Below are 19,932 nucleotides of genomic sequence, written 5' to 3' on the forward strand. Positions count from 1 at the left end.
GGGTGTAGGTGCTGGAGGAGGTTACAGAGATAGGGAGGGGTGTAGGGGCTGGAGGAGGTTACTGAGATAGGGAGGGGTGTAGGGGCTGGAGGAGTTTACTGAGATAGTGAGGGGTGTAGGGGCTGGAGGAGTTTACAGAGATGGGGAGGGGTGTAGGGGCTGGAGGAGGTTACAGAGATAGGGAGGGGTGTAGGTGCTGGAGTAGGTTACATAGATAGGGAGGGGTGTATGGGCTGGAGGAGATTACAGAGATAGGAAGGGGTGTTGGGGCTGGAGGAGTTTACAGAGATCGGGAGGAGTGTAGGGGCTGGAGGAGTTTACAGAGATGGGGAGGTGTGTAGGGGCTGGAGGAGGTTACAGAGATAGGGAGGGGTGTAGGGGCTGGAGGAGGTTACAGTGATAGGGAGGGGTGTAGGGGCAGGAGGAGGTTCCAGAGATAGGGAGGGGTGTAGGAGCAGGAGGAGGTTACAGAGATCGGGAGGGGTGTAGGGTCTGGAGGAGGTTACAGAGATAGGGAGGGGTGTAGGGTCTGGAGGAGGTTACAGAGTTAGGGAGGGGTGTAGGGACTGGAGGATGTTACAGAGATAGGGAGGATTGTAGGTTCTGGAGGATGTTACAGAGATAGGGAGGGGTGTAGTTGCTGGTGGAGGTTACAGAGATAGGGAGGTGTGAAGGGGCTGGAGGACGTTATAGAGATAGGGAGGGTGTAGGGGCTGGAGGAGGGTACAGCGATAGGGAGGTGTGTATGGGCTGGAGGAGGTTACAGAGATATGGAGTGTTGTATGGGCTGGAGGAGGTTACAGTGATATGGAGGGGTGTAGGGGCTGGTGGAGGTTACAGTGATAGGGAGGGGTGTAGAGGCTGGAGGATGTTACAGAGATAGGGAGGGCTGTAGGGGGCAGGAGGAGGTTACAGAGATAGGGAGGGGTGTTGGGTTTGGAGGAGGTTACAGAGATAGGGAGGGGTGTAGGGGCTGGAGGAGGTTACAGAGATAGGGTGGGTGTAGGGGCTGGAGGAGGTTACAGAGATAGGGAGGGGTGTAGGTGCTGGAGGAGGTTACAGAGTTAGGGAGGGCTGTAGTGTCTGGAGGATTTTACAGAGATAGGGAGTGGTGTAGGGGCTGGAGGAGGTTACAGAGATAGGGAGGGGTGTCGGGACTGGAGGAAGTTACAGAGATAGGGAGTGGTGTAAGGGCTGGAGGAGTTTACAGATTTGGGAGGGGTTTAGGGTCTGGAGGACGTTACAGAGATAGGGAGGGTTGTAGGTGCTGGAGGATGTTACAGAGATAGGGAGGGTTAAGGGGCTGGAGGATGTTACAGAGATAGGGAGGGGTGTAGGGGCTGGAGGAGGTTACTGAGATAGGGAGGGGTGTAGGGGCTGGCGGATTTTACTGAGATAGGGAGGGGTGTAGGGGCTGGAGGAGTTTACAGAGATGGGGAGGGGTGTAGGGGCTGGAGGAGGTTACAGAGATAGGGAGGGGTGTAGGGGCTGGAGGAGGTTACATAGATAGGGAGGGGTGTATGGGCTGGAGGAGGTTACAGAGATAGGAAGGGGTGTTGGGGCTGGAGGAGTTTACAGAGATCGGGAGGAGTGTAGGGGCTGGAGGAGTTTACAGAGATGGGGAGGTGTGTAGGGGCTGGAGGAGGGTACAGAGATAGGGAGGGGTGTAGGGGCAGGAGGAGGTTCCAGAGATAGGGAGGGGTGTAGGAGCAGGAGGAGGTTACAGAGATATGGAGGGGTGTAGGAGCAGGAGGAGGTTACAGAGATATGGAGGGGTGTAGGGTCTGGAGGAGTTTACAGAGTTAGGGAGGGTTGTAGGGACTGGAGGATGTTACAGAGATAGGGAGGATTGTAGGTTCTGGAGGATGTTACAGAGATAGGGAGGGGTGTAGTTGCTGGTGGAGGTTACAGAGATAGGGAGGTGTGAAGGGGCTGGAGGACGTTATAGAGATAGGGAGGGTGTAGGGGCTGGAGGAGGGTACAGCGATAGGGAGGTGTGTATGGGCTGGAGGAGGTTACAGAGATATGGAGTGTTGTATGGGCTGGAGGAGGTTACAGAGATATGGAGGGGTGTAGGGGCTGGTGGAGGTTACAGTGATAGGGAGTGGTGTTGGGGCTGGAGGAGGTTACAGGGATAGGGAGGGGTGTAGAGGCTGGAGGATGTTACAGAGATAGGGAGGGGTGTAGGGGCTGGAGGAGGTTACAGAGTTAGGGTGGGTGTAGGGGCTGGAGAAGGTTACAGAGATAGGGAGGCGTGTAGGTGCTGGAGGAAGTTACAGAGTTAGGGAGGGCTGTAGTGTCTGTAGGAGGTTACAGAGATAGGGAGTGGTGTAGGGGCTGGAGGAGGTTACAGAGATAGGGAGGGGTGTCGCGACTTGAGGAGGTTACAGAGATAGGGAGGGGTGTCGGGACTGGAGGAAGTTACAGAGATAGGGAGTGGTGTAAGGGCTGGAGGAGTTTACAGATTTGGGAGGGGTTTAGGGTCTGGAGGACGTTACAGAGATAGGGAGGGGTGTAGGTGCTGGAGGAGGTTTCAGAGATAGGGAGGGTTAATGGGCTGGAGGAGGTTATAGAGATAGGGAGGGTGTAGGGGCTGGAGGAGGTTACAGAGATAGGGAGGTGTGTATGGGCTGGAGGAGGTTACAGAGATATGGAGTGTTGTATGGGCTGGAGGAGGTTACAGTGATATGGAGGGGTGTAGGGGCTGGTGGAGGTTACAGTGATAGGGAGGGGTGTAGAGGCTGGAGGATGTTACAGAGATAGGGAGGGGTGTAGGGGGCAGGAGGAGGTTACAGAGATAGGGAGTGGTGTTGGGTTTGGAGGAGGTTACAGAGATAGGGAGGGGTGTAGGGGCTGGAGGAGGTTACAGAGATAGGGTGGGTGTAGGGGCTGGAGGAGGTTACAGAGATAGGGAGGGGTGTTGGTGCTGGAGGAGGTTACAGAGTTAGGGAGGGCTGTAGTGTCTGGAGGAGGTTACAGAGATAGGGAGTGGTGTAGGGGCTGGAGGAGGTTACAGAGATAGGGAGGGGTGTCGGGACTGGAGGAAGTTACAGAGATAGGGAGTGGTGTAAGGGCTGGAGGAGTTTACAGATTTGGGAGGGGTTTAGGGTCTGGAGGACGTTACAGAGATAGGGAGGGTTGTAGGTGCTGGAGGAGGTTACAGAGATAGGGAGGGTTAAGGGGCTGGAGGAGGTTACAGAGATAGGGAGGGGTTTGGGAATGGAGTCGGTTACAGAGATAGGGAGGGATGTAGGGGCTGGAGGATGTTACAGAGATAGGGAGGGGTGTAGGTGCTGGAGGAGGTTACAGAGATAGGGAGGGGTGTAGGGGCTGGAGGACGTTACTGAGATAGGGAGGGGTGTAGGGGCTGGAGGAGTTTACTGAGATAGGGAGGGGTGTAGGGGCTGGAGGAGTTTACAGAGAAAGGGAGGGGTGTATGGGCTGGAGGAGGTTACAGAGATAGGAAGGGGTGTTGGGGCTGGAGGAGTTTACAGAGATCGGGAGGAGTGTAGGGGCTGGAGGAGTTTACAGAGATGGGGAGGTGTCTAGGGGCTGGAGGAGGTTACAGAGATAGGGAGGGGTGTAGGGGCTGGAGGAGGTTACAGAGATAGGGAGGGGTGTAGGGGCAGGAGGAGGTTCCAGAGATAGGTAGGGGTGTAGGAGCAGGAGGAGGTTACAGAGATCGGGTGGGGTGTAGGGTCTGGAGGAGGTTACAGAGATAGGGAGGGGTGTAGGGTCTGGAGGAGGTTACAGAGTTAGGGAGGGGTGTAGGGACTGGAGGATGTTACAGAGATAGGGAGGATTGTAGGTTCTGGAGGATGTTACAGAGATAGGGAGGGGTGTTGTTGCTGGTGGAGGTTACAGAGATAGGGAGGTGTGAAGGGGCTGGAGGACGTTATAGAGATAGGGAGGGTGTAGGGGCTGGAGGAGGGTACAGCGATAGGGAGGTGTGTATGGGCTGGAGGAGGTTACAGAGATATGGAGTGTTGTATGGGCTGGAGGAGGTTACAGATATATGGATTGGTGTAGGGGCTGCTGGAGGTTACAGTGATAGGGAGTGGTGTTGGGGCTGGAGGAGGTTACAGGGATAGGGAGGGGTGTAGAGGCTGGAGGAGGTTACAGAGATAGGGTGGGTGTAGGGGCTGGAGGAGGTTAAAGAGATAGGGAGGCGTGTAGGTGCTGGAGGAGGTTACAGAGTTAGGGAGGGCTGTAGTGTCTGGAGGAGGTTACAGAGATAGGGAGGGGTGTAGTGGCTGGAGGAGGTTACAGAGATAGGGAGGGGTGTAGGGGCTGGAGGAGGTTACAGAGATAGGGAGGTGTGTAGCGACTTGAGGAGGTTACAGAGATAGGGAGGGGTGTCGGGACTGGAGGAAGTTACAGAGATAGGGAGGGGTGTAGGGGCTGGAGGAGGTTACAGAGATAGGGAGGGGTGTCGGGACTGGAGGATGTTACAGAGATAGGGAGTGGTGTAAGGGCTGGAGGAGTTTACAGATTTGGGAGGGGTTTAGGGTCTGGAGGACGTTACAGAGATAGGGAGGGGTGTAGGTGCTGGAGGAGGTTACAGAGATAGGGAGGGTTAAGGGGCTGGAGGAGGTTACAGAGATAGCGAGGGGTTTGGGCATGGAGTCGGTTACAGAAATAGGGAGGGATGTAGGGGCTGGAGGATGTTACAGAGATAGGGAGGGGTGTAGGTGCTGGAGGAGGTTACAGAGATAGGGAGGGGTGTAGGGACTGGAGGAGGTTACAGAGATAGGGAGGGGTGTAGGGACTGGAGGAGGTTACAGAGTTAGGGAGGGGAGTGGGAGCTTGAGCATGGTTGAGATTTAGGCAGGGTTGTAGTGGCTCTCTTTTCTCTCCAAGAATCTCTCCTATTTCCTGGATTGAATACTCACTCGCGGTCTCTGTCCCTTCTCACAATCCTCTATCTACTATCACTTTCACTCTCCTGCCTCTCCTGAGGACTCTAAACTCTTTCTTCTCTATCCCACTGGCTCTCTTTTCTCTCGTCTGGACCCTCGCCTCTCTCATGTGGACTCTCCCTTCTATTGCATAGACTCTCTCCTCTATCGCGTGGACTCGCAACTCTATCGCATGGACTTTCTCCTCTAATGCAATGTCTCTCTCCTCTAACGCATGGACTCTCTCCTCTTTTGTGTGGAGTCTCTCCTCTTTCTTGTGGACTCTCTCCTCTATCGCTGGACTCTCCCCTCTATCACATGGACTCTCTGCTCTATCACGTGGACTCTCTTCTCTATCGTGTTGACTTCAAAGTCTATAGCGTGGACTCTCTCCTCTAATGTATGGACTCTCTCCTCTATCGTGTGGACTCTCTCCTCTATCACGTGGGCTCTCCTCTATTGCGTGGACTCTCTCCTCTATTGCGTGGACTCTCTCCTCTATCACGTGGACTCTCTCCTCTATCACGTGGACTCTCTCCACTATCGTGTGGACCCTCCTCTATCAAGTGGACTCTCTCCTCTATCGCATGGACTCTCTCCTCTATCGTGTGGACTCTCTCCTGTATCGTGTGGAGTCTCTCCTCTTTCGTGTGGACTCTCTCCTCTATCGCCTGGACTCTCTCCTCTATCGAGTGGACTCTCTCCTCTAACACATGGACTCTCTCCTCTATCGTGTGGACTCTCTCCTCTATCGCGTGGACTCTCTCCTCTATCGCATGGACTCTCAACTCTATCGCATAGACTCTCTGCTCTATCACGTGGACTCTCTCCTCTATCACCTGGACTCTCTCCTCTATCGCGTGGACTCTCTCCTCTATCGCCTGGACTCTCTCCTCTATCGCATGGACTCTCTCCTCTATCACCTGGACTCTCTCCTCTATCGCGTGGACTCTCTCCTCTATCACCTGGACTCTCTCCTCTATCGCATGGACTCTCTCCTCTAACGCATGGACTCTCTCCTCTATCGTGTGGACTCTCTCCTCTATCGCGTGGACTCTCTCCTGTATCGTGTGGAGTCTCTCCTCTTTCGTGTGGACTCTCTCCTCTATCGCCTGGACTGTCTCCTCTATCGAGTGGACTCTCTCCTCTAACGCATGGACTCTCTCCTCTATCGTGTGGATTCTCTCCTCTATCGCGTGGACTCTCTCCTCTATCGCATGGACTCTCAACTCTATCGCGTAGACTCTCTGCTCTATCACGTGGACTCTCTCCTCTATCACCTGGACTCTCTCCTCTATCGCGTGGACTCTCTCCTCTATCGCGTGGACTCTCTCCTGTATCGTGTGGAGTCTCTCCTCTTTCGTGTGGACTCTCTCCTCTATCGCCTGGACTGTCTCCTCTATCGAGTGGACTCTCTCCTCTAACGCATGGACTCTCTCCTCTATCGTGTGGACTCTCTCCTCTATCGTGTGGACTCTCTCCTCTATCGCCTGGACTCTCTCCTCTATCGCGTGGACTCTCTCCTCTATCGCCTGGACTCTCTCCTCTATCGCATGGACTCTCTCCTCTATCGCGTGGACTCTCTCCTCTATCATGTGGACTCTCTCCTCTATCACATGGACTCTCTCTTCTATCGCATGGACTCTCTCCTCTATCGCGTGGACTCTCTCCACTATCGCGTGGACTCTCTCCTCTATCACGTGGACTCTCTCCTCTATCGCATGGACTCTCTCCTCTATCACGTGGACTCTCTCCTCTATCATGTGGACTCTCTCCTCTATCATGTGGACTCTCTCCTCTATCGCATGGACTTGCTACTCTTACTTCTCTCTCGCCTGCACCCCAGCCTCTCTCGCCCACACCCCAGCCTCTCTCGCCTGCACCACAGCCTCTCTCACCTGTACCCCAGCCTCGCTCGCTCCCACTGCCCCTTCTCTCACCTGCACTCCCTCCTCTCTCGCCTGCCACCCCACTCTCTCTCTCACACTCCCCCTCTCTCGCCCGCGCTCTCTCCTCGATCACGCGGAATCCCTCCTCTCTCACGACGACTTTCCCCTCTCTCTCACAGACACTCTCCTCTCTCAGCAAGAAACCTTCCTCTCTTGTGGGCTCTCCCTTCTCTAGCGGACTGTCTCCTCTCTCCCTGACTATCTCACATCCCTGAGAATCTCTCTCCCCTCTTGCGAACTCAATTGCCGCAAAAGAATCCTCTCTCCGAACTCACTCGCACACTCTACCCTCTCGAGGACTATCTCCTCTGTCGCGGACTCTCTCCCCGATGCAGATTCCCTCCCCTGCAGGGACTGTCCCAGCCCCTCACCGTGTCTGAAAGTGCGGTGGACGCATCTCCTGCCGCAGCCAGCATCACAGCAGGTTAACCACAGGTCACAGTCATCGCTATCCTCACATTCCTTTCCGTAGTTGACATCACACATGGGGCCAAGGCGGCTGGGAGCAGGACAGCTTCCGTTCACTGGAAGGACAGGGGCAAGCAGATTGGGTTAAAGGTCACCGCGAATCTCACAGGCCACGTATGTAGGAAGGTGGGAGAGTCTCACACTTCAATGAAACCTCACAACCCCCAACACTGCAATCACTCCTCAATCCCCCCTACACTGTAATGACTCCTCACTCCCTCCAACACTGTAATGACTCATCACTCCCCCCCACACTGAAATGTCTCCTCACTCCCTCCGACACTGTAATGATGCCTCACACCCCACACTGTAATGTCTCCTCACTCCCCCACACTGTAATGTCTCCTCACTCCCCAACACTGTAATGTCTCCTCACTCCCCCACACTGTAACGTCTCCTCACTCCCCCACACTGTAATGTCTCCTCACTCCCCAACACTGTAATGTCTCCTCACTCCCCCAAACTGTAATGTCTCCTCACTCCCCAACACTGTAATGTCTCCTCACTCCCCCACACTGTAATGTCTCCTCACTCCCCCAAACTGTAATGTCTCCTCACTCCCCCCCTACACTGTAATAACTCCTCACACCCCCCCACACTGTAATAACTCCTCACACCCCCCACACTGTAATGTCTCCTCACTCCCCAATACTGTAATGTCTCCTCACTCCCCAACACTGTAATGTCTCCTCAATCCCCCACACTGTAACGTCTCCTCACTCCCCCACACTGTAATGTCTCCTCACTCCCCAACACTGTAATGTCTCCTCACTCCCCCAAACTGTAATGTCTCCTCACTCCCCAACACTGTAATGTCTCCTCACTCCCCCACACTGTAATGTCTCCTCACTCCCCCAAACTGTAATGTCTCCTCACTCCCCCCTACACTGTAATAACTCCTCACACCCCCCCACACTGTAATAACTCCTCACACCCCCCCACACTGTAATGTCTCCTCACTCCCCAACACTGTAACGTCTCCTCACTCCCCCACACTGTAACGTCTCCTCACTCCCCCACACTGTAATGTCTCCTCACTCCCCAACACTGTAATGTCTCCTCACTCCCCCAAACTATAATGTCTCCTCACTCCCCAACACTGTAATGTCTCCTCACTCCCCCACACTGTAATGTCTCCTCACTCCCCCAAACTGTAATGTCTCCTCACTCCCCCCTACACTGTAATAACTCCTCACAACCCCCCACACTGTAATAACTCCTCACTACCACCCACACTGTAATAACTCCTCACACCCCCCCCACACTGTAATAACTCCTCACACACCCCCACACTGTAATGACGCCTCACACCCCCACACTGTAATGACGCCTCACACCCCCACACTCTAATGACTCCTCACACCCGCCAGACTGTAATGTCACCCCACTCCACCCCACACTGTAATGACTCATCACTGCCCCGCACTGTAATGACTCCTCATTCCACCCAACAATGTAATGACTCCTCACTCCCCCCCCATACTGTAATGACACCTCAATCCCCCAACGCTTTAATGAATCCTCACTTCCCCCCCAAACTGTAATGAATCCTCAAACCCCCCAAACTCTAATGACTGCTCACTCCCTCCCAGAGTGGAATGACTCCTCACTCCCCAGACACTGTAATGTCTCCTCAAACCCCCCCAAACTCTAATAACTGCTCACTCCCCCCACACTGCACTGTCACCTCACTCTCCACCCACACAGCAATGACTCCTCACTGCCCCAAACTGTAATGAATCCTCATTCCCCCCCACAATGTAATGAAACCTCAATCCCCTCACACTGTAATGACGCCTCACACCCCCGAAATGTAATGTCTCCTCACTCCCACCCACACTGTAATGACTGTTCATTCACCCAAAATATAAAGACTCCTCACTCACCCCACAGTATAATGTCACCTCACTCCACCCACACTGTAATGACCCCTCACTACCACCCACATTGTAATGACCCCTCACTACCACCCACATTGTAATGACCCCTCACTACCACCCACACTGTAATGACCCCTCACTACCACCCACACTGTAATGACCCCTTACTCCCCCCCACAATGTAATGACCCCTCAGTCCCCCCCACACTGTAATGACCCCTCACTCTCCCCCACACTGTAATGTCTCCTCACTCCCCCACACTGAAATATCTCCTCACTCCCCAACACTGTAATGACTGTTCATTCCCCCATAATGTAATGACTCCTCACTCCCCCTCCCACAGTATAATGTCACCTCACTCCCCCCGCAAATTGTAATGTCTCCTCACTCACCCACACTCTAATGACTCCTCACACCCACCAGACTGTAATGTCACCCCACTCCACCCCACACTGCAATGACTCATCACTGCCCCAAACTGTAATGACTCCTCATTCCACCCAACAATGTAATGAAACCTCAATCCCCTCACACTGTAATGACTAATCATTCCCTCCCCAGAGTGTAATGACCCCTCACTCCCACACACACTTTAATGACTCCACACTCCCCCCACAATGTCATGATTCCTTAATCAGCCCCCACACTGTAATGACCCCTCACTGCACCCCCCCCCACCCCCCGCACTGAGGGGGAATCCTCACCTCCTTTGAAGAAGTTGAAGACACACCTCTTCCCACACCCGGCATCACAGCACATCTGCCAATGATCGCAGTCCCCATCCTCCGCACATTCGTCTCCCAGCGTCAGGCTGCACACCTTGCTCAGGGAACTGCTGGGTGGACACTCCTCACTCCTTTCTGCAGAGGGAGGTGGGAAGACAGCAAGAGGGTCATGAAAGCAACACCGGACCCCCGGGGACCCCTCGCCAACAGAAAGTAGAAAAAAAGTGGCAGCCCGCTGCTGCTCGACCAGGTGAGGCAGCACCGTTTCAGCCGAATGGGGTGTGGCTTCGATTCTCTCCCCCCCACACACCACCCCCACCCACCCCGTGCACTTTGGGGGTAGGAGGTCGAGGGGAAGAGATACGCTGTGGGGGGAGGGAGGGCGGGAGGAAGAGAGAGAGTAAAATCGGACAACACTCTCGAAAAGGCAGCAGAAGGTCGATGGGCTGAGCAGCCACCCCTCTGAACCGGGGGACGCTTCACCCCGAGCCGCCCCTCCCTCACTCAGGGACCAATTCTGGACACGGGGGCTCGGGGTTTGAGAGCGGGATTTCGGAGGGGATGTTTGGGACAGGAGATGCCCAGATGCTGTGTTTGAGGAGCTCGGTTTGTGAGGAGGGTCTGAAAGGAGGAGGGAGATGTGGAGGGTGGTGGAGGCTTTGGGGGGGGCAGCGATGAGGGGCAGGGGATAGAGGTAGAGGACATCGTACACTGCGGAACATCAGACACCACCCTGGATCATGTGACCAAGCAGACACAGGGGCCTGGATCCTGTGACCAAGCAGACACAGGGCCCTGGATCATGTGACCAAGCAGACACAGAGCCCTGGATCCTGTGACCAAGCAGACACAGGGCCCTGGATCCTGTGACCAGGCAGACACAGGGCTATGGATCCTGTGACCAAGCTGACACAGAGCCCTGGATCCTGTGACCAAGCAGATACAGGGTCCTGGATCCTGTGACCAAGCAGACACAGGGCCCTGGATCATGTGACCAAGCAGACACAGAGCCCTGGATCCTGTGACCAAGCAGACACAGGGCCCTGGATCCTGTGACCAAGCAGAAACAGGGCCCTGGATCCTGTGACCATGGAGACACAGAGCCCTGGATCCTGTGACCAAGGAGACACAGGGCCCTGGATCCTGTGACCAAGGAGACACAGGGCCCTGGATCCTGTGACCAAGCAGACACAGGGCCCTGGATCCTGTGATCAAGCCGAAACAGGGCCCTGGATCCTGTGACCAAGCAGAAACAGGGCCCTGGATCCTGTGACCATGGAGACACAGAGCCCTGGATCCTGCGACCAAGGAGACACAGGGCCCTGGATCCTGTGACCAAGGAGACACAGAGCCCAGGATCCTCACTGGCCGGCCCTGAGAGTGGGAGATTGGAGGGGATATTTTTGGGACTGGAGCCTGGACATTGGGTTTGAGGAGCTCGGTTTGTGAGGAGGGTCTGAAAGGAGGAGGGAGATGTGGAAGGTGGTGGGGGGCATTGGGGGTGGGGTAATTGGGGCAGCGATGGGTGCGGGAGGAAGGTTGTGGAGGAGGTGGTGGGGGGGTTTGTGTTAAGGAGAGAATTTGGGAACTTGGGGACCCAGGCAGCTGAAGGCCCAGACGCCAACTCTGGAGCCAATGGGGGTCACAGTGCAGTGGGGTGACCCCGGGGGTCAGGGGTCAGGGTGGAGGGGGGGGGCAGTTCCCAATGTCCACTCTTTCATCCTGAAGGTTGGGGGGGTGAGGCTGTGGGAGTGTCCCCACTCGCTGCCCCCCTCTACCCCCTCCTGACAGGGTGGGTGGGGTTTACTCTTTACCCTTCAGCCCACCGTCCTCCTCGTCGGAGAGGGAGAGAGGGATGGGGAAGGGCTCAGATCCAGCGCTGGGGGGTGGGCAGAATGGCTGGGAGATGGGGAACAGGTGTGAATGGGAGTGGCCCTTGGTGGGGGAGGGGTACAGGGTAAGTGGGCGTGTGCCGGGGTTGTCTGGGATAATGGAGCAGCTGACCAATCAGAGCCAGGGGGCTGAAACATGTGACCGGACACTGGAGATTGTATCTTGTGGCCTATCAGGCACAAGTCCCTGAGTCATGTAGCTCAACAGGCCCATGGGAATGGATCATGTGACCAAACAGACACAGGGCAATGGATCATGTGACCAAACAGACACAGGGCAATGGATCATGTGACCAAACAGACACAGGGTAATTGATCATGTGACCAAAGAGACACAGGGTAATGGATCTTGTGACCAAACAGACACAGAGCAATTGATCATGTGACCAAATAGACCCAGGTAATGGATCATGTGACCAAACAGACATAGGGTAATGGATCACATGACCAAACAGACACAGGGTAATGGATCATGTGACCAAACAGACACAGGGAAATGGACCTTGTGACCAAACAGCCACAGGGCAATGGATCATGTGACCAAACAGACACAGGGGAATGGATCATGTGACCACACAGACACAGGGCAATGGATCATGCGACAAATCAAACACTGGGGAATGGATCATGCAACCAAACAGACACAGGACAACGGATCATGTGACCAAACATACACAGGGTAATGGATCATGTGACAAATCAGACACAGGGAAATGGATCATGTGACCAGACACAGGCAATGAAAGATGTGGCGAGTCAGAGACAGTGCAATGGAACACATGAACAAACGGACAAAGACCCCTGGATCATGTTTCCCAATGAGACACAGGGCAATAGATCATGTGACGAAACAGACACAGGGCAAAGAAACATTTGATGAATCTGTCACAGTGCTCTGGAACATTTAACCAATCAGAGAGAGTGCCCTGGAATATACGATCAATCAGACGCAGTGTACTGGGAGATGTGACTTATCAGACACTGGACCCTAAATCATGAGACCAATCACAGATTGTTTCCTGGATCATGCCACCTGTCAGACACAGGGCCCTGGATTATGTGACCAAGGAGACACAGGGCCCTGGATCATGTGACCAAGGAGACACAGGGCCCTGGATCATGTGACCAAGGAGACACAGGGCCCTGGATCATGTGCCCAAGGAGACACAGGACCCTGGATCATGTGACCAAGGAGACACAGGGCCCTGGATCATGTCTCCAATCAGACACAGGGGCCCTGGAGTCTGGTCCTTTAGACAGAAGCTGCCCCTCGGGCAGTGCAGCTGCCCTCTGCCCTTGGGCTGTACCAGCCCAGTTAAACCATGTTGGGGAGGATGATTTTGGGCTTGTCCTTACTGTGCCAGTTGGAGTAGACACATTTCTTCCCACAGCCCAGATCACAGCACTGCTTCCATGAACTGCAGTCCTCATCCCCCCGACAAGTTTTGCTCGAGTTGTGGGCACAGATCCTCCTCGCTCGGTCGGAGTCAGGACACTCGCCATCTTCACCTGTTTGGGGACAAGTTGTTAGTTAGAGGATGAGGGAGGTACACACGGCAAAGCAAGGGTTACTGTCGGAGGGTCTGTACTGAGGGAGAGCCGCATTGTCAGAGGGTCAGTGCTGAGGGAGTGCTTCACTGTCGGAGGGTCAGTACTGAGGGAGCGCTGCACTGTCGGAGGTTCAGAACAGAGGGAGTTCCGCACTGTCGGAGGGTCAGTGCTGAGGGATTGCCGTATTGTCAGATGGTCAGTACTGAGGGAGTGCCGCACTGTCAGAGTGTCAGTACTGAGGGAGTGCCGCACTGTCGGAGGGTCAGTACTCATGGAGCGCCACACTGTCGGATTCTCTGGACTGAGAACTTACAGTACAATCTATTTCTCTCTCTCTGTTTCATTCCTAATTTCTTACTCACTCAGTCTCTCTCCCACAATCTCTCCGTCTGTCTGCAATTATCTCTCTGTTTTCTCTCTTTTGCTCTCCTTCTATCTCTCCCTTTCCCCTTCACTCTTTCCAAGTGTCAATTTCTGCTTCTTACCTCAATCTCTCTATCTCTGTTTCTCTATCGCAGTATCTGATTCTCTCTGTCTCAGTATCTGAATCTCTCTCTTAGTCCCTGATTCTCTCTCTCAATCTCTGCAGCTCTCTCACAGTCTCTGTTCCTCTCTCTCTGAGTCTTTGTCTCTATCTCTCTCAGTCTCTGTGCCTCTCTCTATGAATCTCTGTCTCTCTCTCTCTGTTTCTCTTTCTTTCTCTCTGAGTCCGTCTCTCTCTCTCAGTCCCTGATTCTCTCTTGATCTCTGCTGCTCTCTCTGAGTCTCTGTTTCTCTCTCTCTGAGTCTTTGTTTCTCTCTCTGTGCCTATCTGTTTCTCTCTCAGAGTCTCTGTCTCTCTCTCTTTCTGAGTCTCTGTCTGTCTCTCTCTCAGTCCCTGATTCGCTCTTGAATTCTGCTGCTTGCTGACCGTCTGTTTCTTTCTCTCTGAGTCTGTCTCTCTCTCGCTCAGTCTCTGTTCCTCTCTCTGTGAGTCTCTGTCTCTCTGTGTGTCCCTGTTTCTCTCTCTCAGTCTCTGTCTCTCTCTCTCTGAGTCTCTGTCTCTCTCTCTCTGAATCTCTGTTTCTCTGTCTGTGAGTCTCTGTTTCTCTCTCTTGGAGTCTCTGTTTCTCTCTCCCTGAGTCTCTGTTTCTCTCTCCCTGAGTCTCTGTTTCTCTCTACCTGAGTCTCTGTTTCTCTCTGTGAGTCTCTGTTTTTCTCTTTCTGTGAGTGTTTTTTTCTCTCTCGCAGTCTCTCTTTTTCTCTCTGAGTCTCTGTTTCACTCATTCTGAGTCTCTGTTTCACTCACTCTGAGTCTCTGTTTCTCTCACTCAGTCTGTTTCTACCTCTCTGAGTCTATCATTCTATCTCTCTGTGAGTCTTTGTTTCTCTCTGTGTGAGTCCCTGTTTCTCTTTCTGAGTCTCTGTTTCCTTCTCTGTTTCTCTCTCTGAGTTTCCGTTTCTCTCTCCGTGAGTCGCTGTCTCTATCTCTCGCAGTTCCTGTTTCTCTCTCTGTGAGTCTCTGTCTCTACCTCTTGCAGTTCCTGTTTCTCTCTCTGTGAGTCTCTATTTCTCTTTCTGTGAGTCTCTGTCTCCCTCTCTGTGAGTCGCTGTCTCTATCTCTCGCAGTTCCTGTTTCTCTCTCTGTGAGTCTCTCTTTCTCTTTCTGTGAGTTTCTGTTTCTCTCTCTGTGTCTCTGTTTCTCTCTCTGTGATTCATTGTTTCTCTCTCTGTGAGTCTCTGTTTCTCTATCTGTGAGTCTCTATCTCTCTCTCTGTGAGTCGCTGTCTCTATATCTCACAGTTCCTGTTTCTCTCTCTGTGAGGCGCTGTCACTATCTCTCACAGTTCCTGTTTCTCTCTCTCTGTGAGTCTCTGTTTCTCTCTCTGTGTTTCTCTGTTTCTCTCTCTCTCTGTGAGTCTCTGTTTCTCTCTCGGTGAGTCTCTGTTTCTCTCTCTGTGAGTCTCTGTCTCTCTCTATGTGAGTCACTGTCTCTATCTCTCGCATTTCCTGTTTCTCTCTCTGTGAGTCTCTGTTTCTCTCTCTGTGAGTCTCTGTCTCTCTCTCTGTGAGTCTCTGTCTCTCTGTGAGTCTCTGTCTCTCTCTAAGTCCCTGTTTCTCTCTCTGTAATTCTCTGTTTCTCTCTCTGTCTCTGTTTCTCTCTCTCTCTCAGTCTCTGTTTCTCTCTCTCTCAGTCTCTGTTTCTCCCTCTCTGAGTCTCTGATTTTCTCTCTCTGTGAGTCTTTGTTTCTCTCTCTGTGAGTCCCTGTTTCTCTTTCTGAGTCTCTGTTTCCCTCTCTGTTTCTCTCTCACTATGAGTCGCTGTCTCTATCTCTCGCAGTTCCTGTTTCTCTCTCTGTGAGTCTCGGTTTCTCTCTCTCAGTCCCTGTTTCTCTCTCTGTGAGTCTCGGTTTCTCTCTCTCAGTCCCTGTTTCTCTCTCTGTGAGTCTCGGTTTCTCTCTCTCAGTCCCTGTTTCTCTCTCTGTGAGTCTCTGTTTCTCTCGCTGTGAGTCTCTGTCTCTCTCTCTGTGAGTCTTAATTTCTCTCTCTGTGATTTTCTGTTTCTCTTTCTGTGAGTCGCTGTCTCTATCTCTCGCAGTACCTGTTTCGCTCTCTGTGAGTCTCTGTCTCTCTCTCTCTGTGAGTCTCTGTCTCTCTCTCTCAGTCCCTTTTTCTCTCTCTGTAATTCTCTGTTTCTCTCTCTCTCAGTCTCTGTTTCTCTCTCTCAGTCTCTGTTTCTCTCTCTCTGAATCTCTGATTCTCTCTCTCTGTGAGTCTTTGTTTTTCTCTCTGTGAGTCCCTGTTTGTCTTTCTGAGTCTCTGTTTCCCTCTCTGTTTCTCTCTCTCTGTGAGTCTCTGTTTCTCTCACTGTGAGTCTCTGTCTCTCTCTCTGGGAGTCTCTGTCTCTCTCACTGTGAGTCTCTGTTTCTCTCTCTGTGAGTAACTGTTTCTCTCTCTGTGAGTCTCTGTTTCCCTCTCTGGGAGTCTCTGTTTCTCTCTCTGTGAGTCGCTGTCTCTATCTCTCACAGTTCCTGTTTCTCTCTCTCTGTGAGTCTCTGTTTCTCTCTCTGTGTTTCTCTGTTTCTCTCTCTCTCTGTGAGTCTCTGTTTCTCTCTCGGTGAGTCTCTGTTTCTCTCTCTGTGAGTCTCTGTCTCTCTCTATGTGAGTCACTGTCTCTATCTCTCGCATTTCCTGTTACTCTCTCTGTGAGACTCTGTTTCTCTCTCTGTGAGTCTCTGTTTCTCTCTCTGTGGGTCTCTGTCTCTCTCTCGGTGAGTCGCTGTCTCTATCTCTCGCAGTTCCTCTTTCTCTCTCTGTGAGTCCCTGTTTCTCTTTCTGTGAGTCTCTGTTTCTCTCTCTGTGAGTCTCTGTCTCTCTTTCTGTGAGTCTCTGTCTCACTGTGAATCTCTGTCTCTCTCTCAGTCCCTGTTTCTCTCTCTGTAATTCTCTGTTTCTCTCTCTCAGTCTCTGTTTCTCTCTCTCTCTCAGTCCCTGTTTCTCTCTCTCTCCGTCTCTGTTTCTCTCTCTCTCAGTCTCTGTTTCTCCCTCTCTGAGTCTCTGATTCTCTCTCTCTGTGAGTCTTTGTTTCTCTCTCTGTGAGTCCCTGTTTCTCTTTCTGATTCTCTCTTTCCCTCTCTGTTTCTCTATCTCTGTGAGTCGCTGTCTCTATCTCTCGCAGTTCCTGTTTCTCTCTCTGTGAGTCTCAGTTTCTCTCTCTCAGTCCCTGTTTCTCTGTGAGTCTCGGTTTCTCTCTCTCAGTCCCTGTTTCTCTCTCTGTGAGTCTAGGTTTCTCTCTCTCAGTCCCTGTTTCTCTCTCTGTGAGTCTCTGTTTCTCTCGCTGTGAGTCTCTGTCTCTCTCTCTGTGAGATTAATTTCTCTCTCTGTGAGTCTCTGTTTCTCTCTCTGTGAGTCGCTGTCTCTATCTCTCGCAGTACCTGTTTCGCTCTCTGTGAGTCTCTGTTTCTCTCTCTGTGAGTCTCTGTCTCTCTCTCTCTGTGAGTCTCTGTCTCTCTCTCTCAGTCCCTTTTTCTCTCTCTGTAATTCTCTGTTTCTCTCTCTCTCAGTCTCTGTTTCTCTCTCTCTCTCAGTCTCTGTTTCTCTCTCTCTGAGTCTCTGATTCTCTCTCTCTGTGAGTCTTTGTTTCGCTCTCTGTGAGTCCCTGTTTCTCTTTCTGAGTCTCTGTTTCCCTCTCTGTTTCGCTCTCTCTGTGAGTCTCTGTTTCTCTCACTGTGAGTCTCTGTCTCTCTCTCTCTGTGAGTCTCTGTCTCTCTCTCTCAGTCCCTTTTTCTCTCTCTGCAATTCTCTGTTTCTCTCTCTCTCAGTCTCTGTTTCTCTCTCTCTCTCAGTCTCTGCTTCTCTCTCTCTGAGTCTCTGATTCTCTCTCTCTGTGAGTCTTTGTTTCTCTCTCTGTGAGTCCCTGTTTCTCTTTCTGAGTCTCTGTTTCCCTCTCTGTTTCTCTCTCTCTGTGAGTCACTGTTTCTCTCACTGTGAGTCTCTGTCTCTCTCTCTGGGAGTCTCTGTCTCTCTCTCTGTGAGTCACTGTTTCTCTCTCTGTGAGTAACTGTTTCTCTCTCTGTGAGTCTCTGTTTCCCTCTCTGGGAGTCTCTGTTTCTCTCTCTGTGAGTCTCTGTTTCTCTCTCTGTGAGTCGCTGTCTCTATCTCTCGCAGTACCTGTTTCGCTCTCTGTGAGAGTCTGTTTCTCTCTCTGTGAGTCTCTGTCTCTCTCTCTCTGTGAGTCTCTGTCTCTCTCTCTCAGTCCCTTTTTCTCTCTCTGTAATTCTCTGTTTCTCTCTCTCTCAGTCTCTGTTTCTCTCTCTCTCTCAGTCTCTGTTTCTCTCTCTCTGAGTCTCTGATTCTCTCTCTCTGTGAGTCTTTGTTTCTCTCTCTGTGAGTCCCTGTTTCTCTTTCTGAGTCTCTGTTTCCCTCTCTGTTTCTCTCTCTCTGTGAGTCACTGTTTCTCTCACTGTGAGTCTCTGTCTCTCTCTCTGGGAGTCTCTGTCTCTCTCTCTGTGAGTCTCTGTTTCTCTCTCTGTGAGTAACTGTTTCTCTCTCTGTGAGTCTCTGTTTCCCTCTCTGGGAGTCTCTGTTTCTCTCTCTGTGAGTCGCTGTCTCTATCTCTCACAGTTCCTGTTTCTCTCTCTCTGTGAGTCTCTGTTTCTCTCTCTGTGTTTCTCTGTTTCTCTCTCTCTCTGTGAGTCTCTGTTTCTCTCTCGGTGAGTCTCTGTTTCTCTCTCTGTGAGTCTCTGTCTCTCTCTATGTGAGTCACTGACTCTATCTCTCGCATTTCCTGTTTCTCTCTCTGTGAGACTCTGTTTCTCTCTCTGTGAGTCTCTGTTTCTCTCTCTGTGGGTCTCTGTCTCTCTCACGGTGAGTCGCTGTCTCTATCTCTCGCAGTTCCTCTTTCTCTCTCTGTGAGTCCCTGTTTCTCTTTCTGTGAGTCTCTGTTTCTCTCTCTGTGAGTCTCTGTCTCTCTCTCTGTGAGTCTCTGTCTCTCTCTCTCAGTCCCTTTTTCTCTCTCTGTAATTCTCTGTTTCTCTCTCTCTCAGTCTCTGTTTCTCTCTCTCTCTCAGTCTCTGTTTCTCTCTCTCTGAGTCTCTGATTCTCTCTCTCTGTGAGTCTTTGTTTCTCTCTCTGTGAGTCCCTGTTTCTCTTTCTGAGTCTCTGTTTCCCTCTCTGTTTCTCTCTCTCTGTGAGTCACTGTTTCTCTCACTGTGAGTCTCTGTCTCTCTCTCTGGGAGTCTCTGTCTCTCTCTCTGTGAGTCTCTGTTTCTCTCTCTGTGAGTAACTGTTTCTCTCTCTGTGAGTCTCTGTTTCCCTCTCTGGGAGTCTCTGTTTCTCTCTCTGTGAGTCGCTGTCTCTATCTCTCACAGTTCCTGTTTCTCTCTCTCTGTGAGTCTCTGTTTCTCTCTCTGTGTTTCTCTGTTTCTCTCTCTCTCTGTGAGTCTCTGTTTCTCTCTCGGTGAGTCTCTGTTTCTCTCTCTGTGAGTCTCTGTCTCTCTCTATGTGAGTCACTGACTCTATCTCTCGCATTTCTGTTTCTCTCTCTGTGAGACTCTGTTTCTCTCTCTGTGAGTCTCTGTTTCTCTCTCTGTGGGTCTCTGTCTCTCTCACGGTGAGTCGCTGTCTCTATCTCTCGCAGTTCCTCTTTCTCTCTCTGTGAGTCCCTGTTTCTCTTTCTGTGAGTCTCTGTTTCTCTCTCTGTGAGTCTCTGTCTCTCTCTCTGTGAGTCTCTGTCTCACTGTGAATCTCTGTCTCTCTCTCAGTCCCTGTTTCTCTCTCTGTAATTCTCTGTTTCTCTCTCTCAGTCTCTGTTTCTCTCTCTCTCTCAGTCCCTGTTTCTCTCTCTCTCCGTCTCTGTTTCTCTCTCTCTCAGTCTCTGTTTCTCCCTCTCTGAGTCTCTGAATCTCTCTCTCTGTGAGTCTTTGTTTCTCTCTCTGTGAGTCCCTGTTTCTCTTTCTGATTCTCTCTTTCCCTCTCTGTTTCTCTATCTCTGTGAGTCGCTGTCTCTATCTCTCGCAGTTCCTGTTTCTCTCTCTGTGAGTCTCGGTTTCTCTCTCTCAGTCCCTGTTTCTCTGTGAGTCTCGGTTTC

The 19,932-nt window shown here is 52.1% G+C and overlaps 1 protein-coding gene across 1 annotated transcript in view; it reads right to left on the reverse strand.

Annotated features, from left to right (window-relative positions):
- Window positions 1–7,218: 7,218 nt before the first annotated feature.
- Window positions 7,219–19,932, reverse strand: part of LOC121275044 (cysteine-rich, acidic integral membrane protein-like) — a gene marked incomplete at its 3' end in the record, with an annotated part of 144,281 nt that continues 131,567 nt past the window's right edge. Inside the window, exons 16-18 of the mRNA XM_041182435.1 lie at window positions 13,170–13,322; window positions 9,901–10,056; window positions 7,219–7,371 (exon numbers count right to left, since the gene is read on the reverse strand). Of these exons, the coding sequence (XP_041038369.1) occupies window positions 7,219–7,371; window positions 9,901–10,056; window positions 13,170–13,322 (462 nt within the window). The remainder of the gene's footprint in view (window positions 7,372–9,900; window positions 10,057–13,169; window positions 13,323–19,932) is intronic.

This window comes from Carcharodon carcharias, assembly GCF_017639515.1.
Source record: "Carcharodon carcharias isolate sCarCar2 chromosome 40 unlocalized genomic scaffold, sCarCar2.pri SUPER_40_unloc_7, whole genome shotgun sequence".
In the NCBI taxonomy this organism is placed as follows: domain Eukaryota; kingdom Metazoa; phylum Chordata; class Chondrichthyes; order Lamniformes; family Lamnidae; genus Carcharodon; species Carcharodon carcharias.